Source organism: Prenolepis imparis, unplaced genomic scaffold (assembly GCF_030444845.1).
Source record: "Prenolepis imparis isolate NDT839.2.m4 unplaced genomic scaffold, iyPreImpa1.0 SCAF_4, whole genome shotgun sequence".
In the NCBI taxonomy this organism is placed as follows: domain Eukaryota; kingdom Metazoa; phylum Arthropoda; class Insecta; order Hymenoptera; family Formicidae; genus Prenolepis; species Prenolepis imparis.
In genome coordinates, this window is record NW_028141162.1 from 7,083,251 (window position 1) to 7,090,023 (window position 6,773).

The 6,773-nt window shown below is 26.5% G+C and overlaps 1 protein-coding gene across 2 annotated transcripts; it reads right to left on the bottom strand.

The window, feature by feature from the left end:
- Positions 1 to 315: 315 nt before the first annotated feature.
- LOC145934984 (myrosinase 1) lies at positions 316 to 5,979 on the bottom strand. 2 transcript variants are annotated; one of them, XM_083035946.1, is made up of 8 exons: positions 5,788 to 5,979; positions 4,357 to 4,490; positions 3,936 to 4,269; positions 3,492 to 3,834; positions 3,002 to 3,152; positions 2,217 to 2,458; positions 1,940 to 2,069; positions 316 to 1,128 (listed from the first exon to the last, which is right to left on the bottom strand). In XM_083035946.1, the coding sequence occupies exons 1-8, from the start codon at positions 5,936 to 5,938 to the stop codon at positions 1,117 to 1,119; spliced, it is 1,497 nt and encodes a 498-aa protein (XP_082892072.1). In that variant the 5' UTR covers positions 5,939 to 5,979; the 3' UTR covers positions 316 to 1,116. The 2 variants fall into 2 exon arrangements, with proteins under 2 accessions (XP_082892072.1, XP_082892071.1); XM_083035945.1 differs by having other exon boundaries at positions 316 to 2,069.
- Positions 5,980 to 6,773: the final 794 nt, after the last annotated feature.

A 6,773-nucleotide genomic window follows, 5' to 3' on the forward strand; every position in this document is an offset into this window, starting at 1 on the left:
TCTTATCTTTTTTAAAAAGAATGCAATTTTTCAATCTTCAATTTTTTTAGATATCCTACATGTAATAATTTGTATAAAAATCGCAAAATTAATAGAAGGTTTAATTAACGTTAAATTTTTATTTTGATTATATTTAATAGCAATTTCCAAGTCAGAAAAATTAATATGTTTCTTTATAGAATATTTTTTGTCGAGTATTTTTAAACTGATATGGCACTGTAAAAAGATTAAATCATATAATGCTATTTTCTATATATAAAAAAACCGAAATAAATTTTTATTGAAATAAACTTGAAATAAAAATTCGTACGTAAATATTTGTAACATATTTATTTATTTCTTATTATAACATAATCGATATACATATACTGATTAACATTAATTATGTTATGCACTAATAATTATACAATTAATGTAACCGTGAAAATTTAAGTCTGATAAATGAATTACTGTTTAATCAAGTTATTATATATTTGTAATCTTTTAACGCGTTTTCTATTCTATATTATTTTATATAATTTTTATGAATGCAAGTTTATCTACATATTCTCTTAAAGTCGAGTAAAATAAAAAGAAATAAATTTTCAGAAAAAGCTCTGTCAAAAAATAAATATTCAGTAAATAATTAAAAGTTATTAAAAGTAGAAATTTAAAAAATATTTTATATATTTTATTATATTTATATATAGCATATTTTTTAGATATGTTATGCAAAAGTCAATCTTTCAATGAGTGAATTTGATATTATTTGATTTTGGATTAATTAAAAAAATTATTTTTTGAATTGCTTTTTCTGTTTCAAATTTTCTATTTAGCACAAAAATTGTTTAAAGTCCGTTCTACTAAAATTTATATTATTAATATTAAAATTTATTGAAGATTTATGCGAATAAAAATAACAGGCCATGTGCGATAATGAGTTATTTCGTTTCGCTCTCGTTTCTTTGCCAAGGTTTTTGCTTTGAACATGGCAAAAGATATTTCCCGAGAGCAACAGCATGTGATTACTTCTTTTTAAAAATCAGTATTTCGTTTATTTCTCAAATTGAGATTGCTGTAGTTGCTCCAATATTATATATATTCCTTACACTCCAACCAATCGCAGATCGGAATATTCTATATATATACCTATATTACAAGAAGTAATATTACTTGCAAGAAATTTTTTTCCCGCCTTGTATTATGACTGTATATCCAGAGTATAAGTAATTTTTCTACAGATATATCGTTACATTATTTTTATCCGTATGCAAAATAACAAACTTTCGCGATTTTAATCACAATTATACATTTACTCATAAGGCTTGTTTTCTATTCTTGCACTGATGAACTGGTGCAATAAGTTAGAATGAGACAAGTATATTTTGTCTCACTCTAACTTATTGTACCAGTGTAGTTCAGCCAGTGCAGGAATAGAAAACAAGCCTATAATATGACTGTTACTTTTTGGGCACAAATTTTAATCAGGACGAATTATAATTATAATAAACAATAACAGCTAGTTACAGCTAATAAACAATATGCAAAATTAACAATATTTTAGTTGTAATTTTTTAGACATAATATAATGCAGCCGAAAATGAGTAAAGTTAGTTATTAACAGAGTTAGTAAAAAAGAGTTGATAACTTCTTAATAACAATTCAACAATAATTTTATAGTAATATTAATGTAAATATATAATATAATTTTAATTTTTCCTGGACATTTTTCTTGAAATGTTTAAATGGCAATTCTCTTTACAATATTTAGCAGCATTTTAGAAATAAAGAAATCAACATATAATGAAGCATACAATTAATCTAATTGTAAGATTATTATATCTTAGATAAATAACGAAGTATTTATTTAGGCGATATAATAATTGTTTTTTATATAATAAATAAATCGATATGATGACTTTTTTGCATGCATGCATATTATTTATAAAACATTTATTACGGTTGGTGAGTCGAAAGTAGAAATCAGTTTCCGTGTCTTAATGATATTCTTATACCAGTTTAGTGATAATTTTGGAGTTCTCGTTCGATTACTATCCGTGAAGTTGACGTGTATCGATCCAAATCGTTCTCTAACAAATCAAAATTTATATACGATTATAGTTTATTTATAATTATAAATTATATAGTACGTATTTTATAATTAGTATATAATATTTTCTGAGACATTACTGATTGTAAAGAAATTTAGGAAAATGTAATGAATAATAATAACTTACGTGTAACCAGCTTCCCATTCAAAATTGTCTAAAATACTCCAAACACTATAGACTTTCACGTTGCATCCATCTTCATGAATAGCTAATAACATAGCTTTTATGTAAGAATGCAAATAGGATATTCTTAAATGATCTGAAGTGCAACATTTGTCAGAGAAGCCATTCTCCATAACATAGACAGGTGGATTATCATATTCTTTCGCAATCTTGTTAAGAATTTCTCGAAATCCCTCAGGAACGACCTAAAATATCCATAGCTTTTTGTATGTAGATACAATTAGTATTTTTATTATATAATTCATATATAGAACATATAATATGTAACTAATATATCAAGAAAATTGCTTTGCTATAATTCGTGTAATTTTGTTATATGTAAAAAATATGTCAGTATATATTTAATTTAATTCAAAATATTTGTTGTCTCGTAATGTATATATAATAATACAAGTCAATTATTCGTTCTTTTATAATCAATCATAATTTCATCCCTTATCGATTCAGTCGAATTGTTGGAATATACATATTTTCTGAAATGCATTCGATTCTGATTTCCAATTTATGCTGTTGTGAGTGCGATCTACGTATAAATTATTCACAGAATGAAATTATTCACAACAAGTTAGTTAAATTATTTGTACATCTTAATTGAGTCTGACGTGTTATTATGATCAAATTAATGAATTCTGCATGAGTCGTGTACAAATAATAGTTTCACGCTCACGAAAATTGATATTTGCTAATTTGATATAGGCAATTAGTATGCATTTTCTATGTTAACTAACTCTGAGCCAAACTGAAGCGCTTTCTGGCCATGATGGATCTATACTCTCTTTCATGCCGGAGAAACCGTACCATCCTTGTCCTTTCACTCGTGGCACTGTTTCCACAAGTTTTGAAGTATAATGATTTAATCCGAAAAAGTCCGATGTGCCCCTTAAAGAAACAAATAATATAATATGAACTAAAGAAATTAATATTACATTATTATTAATTTGTTACAGCTGCTTTATTTTACTAAAATATAATTAATTTTTCTATTTTTAAATATATATTTAAATAATATAAAATATTATTTCTTAAATTATTAACTATATATATTCTAGGAGAAAAGAAATTGAAAAGTCAAATGTTTATTATAATGCTTTCAATATTTTGTTAATAAAGAAATTATGTGTTATAATTATATATATATACCTACTTTTTGTGTTCACATTAATAAATAACTGTTCAGAGATACGCTTATAGATTGCATATGCATGCTAAATTTCTTACTTAATATATTGCACCCATTCTGACGAAAATTCTGGTAAAAGCGATCTCGGATAACCAGCCAATTCACTGTTCTCAGCTATACGGGTTTTCACGATTTCTGGATAATCGCCAGTCTTCGAAAAAATTGGATGAGCTATCAATCCACAGATAAACTGAAAATGCACATCTACTGCCGCAGTATCATTAAGATATTTGGGTAATGCACCTGAGCAAGATAAATCTATGCCAATTTTGCCTTCTTGATGTTTTCGAAATTCTTTATCATAAATATGATAAATCTTAGCATGTGCTTTCAGAGTGTTATGTATACATAGAAACATGCCAGGACTGCCTAAGTTCTTTCCTAAAAGTATATTTTGTTCTAAAAATCTATCCCACATGATTTTGCTGAAGGTATTGTGCGTGTTTTGCTGAAGAATGAATAGATACATATGCGATAGATACCTGGTGCTTTCACGTTTGCTCTGTACCCCTCATCGCAAAATACATATGGTTCATTGATAGTTATAAAATATTTAACTTTTGGACCAAATTCTTTGAAAACGACTCTTGCATAATCGGATATCCAGTCAACTATCATTTCATTGGTCCATCCACCCATCCTTTCCAAAATTTCTGGAAGATCCCAATGATATAAAGTGATAAATGGTTCGATACCTTTTGCTAACAGTTCGTTAATAAGATTTTTGTAATAATTGAGCCCTTCTTGATTAATTACGTTAGCGTAACCAGTCGGTAAAATTCGTGTCCAACTGATAGAAAACCTATAAAAGTCAACCTAAAACATTTATATTTTAATGTTTTATATAATATTTTATGTCGTAATATGTATACAGTAAAATATATGTTTTTTGTATTTACGTACTTTTAAATCACTTAATAACTGCACATCCTCTTTATATTTGTGAAAAGAATCGCAAGCCACATCACCATTGCTACCATCACGTATTAAATTTGGGTGTTCGTGTGTATATTTGTCCCAAACACTTTCGCTCTTACCTTTTTAAATTTAAATATATTATGATAAATTATTTATAATTATTAAATAATTATGAATCTTATGATAATACAATAACGCTCAAAAGTCTTGACAATCAGTTTTCATGCGTTATTTTGTTAACAGTGCTATTAATTTTGTAAACAGTGCTCAGTTATTCATTGTCTTTCGTATAATACGGACGTATCTTTCGTTAACTCGAAAATATCTTCAAATTTTTGTTAGAAATACTTTTTATTTAAAAGTAATATTTGATCGATAGAGATGCAAGTCTTTTGACACGGTTGATTACTGCGAATAATGAATTATTGAATATATATATATATATATATATATATATATATATATATATATATATATGTGTGTGTGTGTGTGTGTGATTATTATTAAACTTTTTTTTAATATAACAGATTAATTATACTGAAAAAATATTGAAAAGAATATTCAGTTGACTTTAAGAAGACTGTAATACGTGCTTTAAAAAAAAAACGCAATCAATTAAAAATTGTCCGCTGTATTAATATATTTTGACAGTTGATGAGTTTGGAATCATCGACAAAAGGTGCGAAGTAATGTAAATCGCAAACCAAGGACGGCCTCGAAAAACATTTGTAAAAATCGACAGAATTATGAGAAAAACATTTCTACAAATCTGCGGCAAATTATTCGAGAATTATAACAGAATTTATGGAGTCAATATTCACATTTCAACTACAAAACGTCGATTTAAGAACCAAGGCTTATTAAGTCGCTGTTCTAGTAAAAGAAACTGTTTATCAATGCGAAAAATAAGAAAGCTAGTATTAATTTTGTAAACGCGTGCCGCAACTAGACATTTAAAGATTGAATGATTTCAAACTTGCAATGTGCCGAGATATATCAAAACAAAACGGACAACTTTTGATTGATTGCGTTCTCTTTTACAGCAGCCTTAAAATCAATTGAATATTCTTTTCGATGTCTTTTCGTCATAATTAGTGTCAAAAGACTTTTGAGCTATCGATCAATTATTTTTAAATAAAAAGTTTTGCTAAAAATCTGTAGATATTTTCAGTTATAACGAAAAATATGTCCGTATTCTACGAAGGACAATGAATATCTGAACACTGTGTACAAAATTAAATAGTACTATTAACAAAGTAATGAAATGAAAATTGATTGTCAAAAGATTTTTGAGCGCTATTGTATATCACATGTTTTATATGTTCATATATTTTTTATTGAAGACCTTAATTAGCATTTTTATGTTTGAATAATTACTTAATGTTAAACATATTATCAGAAGTATTATCTACGTACCACTTTCGTTCCAACCTCCTTCTATTTGATAAGCGGATGAAGCCGCGCCTAATAAAAAGTCCTTGGGAAAATATAATGTATCGTTAGCGAAGGCATATGTGACAATAAAAATTAAACTGACAGCAACTCCGAGGAACGAGTAGCTCGCCATTGTGAAGACGACTGACTGGCAATGACCACAGCAATTGAATATATTATCAGTTATACACATTGGTCTCTATATATATTCTTCTATAGATAACAACCATTTTCTCAATATTTGTTGTTGTTCGCGATCTCTCTTGCGACAGTCATGACGTGGCGCTTCACACATCATAGATACATAAACAAATATCGCATATAATAATTTAAATAACTTAAAATTAATGAAAGAATTGGTGTTATTTTCGTTTTATCTTTTTGAAGTTGCTCGTCTCGTGCGCTAAATTGCGTGTATTTCTACTTTTCTTTATTTTGTATTAAAAATACAAATTGTAATTAAAATGATAATACATTATGTACGATGACTCAGTTTTAGTTTTATCTAAATATATTTCATTATATACATTTTAGAGCACATTATCGCATTCATATTTCAATAATTACATTTACGTAAGATTCCAAGTCATTATATAGTTAATGTATTAATATCTATCATCTTAATCCATTTTTTAATAACAAAATAAATTAAAAAATAAATTTTAAAAATAAATTAAAAAATAAATTTATTTTGTTATTAAAAAAATGGATTAAGATGATAGATACTAATACATTAACTATAATGACTTGGAATCTTACGTAAATGTAATTATTGAAATATGAATGCGATAATTTGCTCTAAAATGTATATAATGAAATATATTTAGATAAAACTAAAACTGAGTCATTGTACATAATGTATTATCACTTTGACTACAATTTGTATTTTTAATACAAAATGAAGAAAAGTAGAAATATACGCAATTTAGCGCACGAGACGAGCAATTTCAAAAAGATAAAATGAAAAT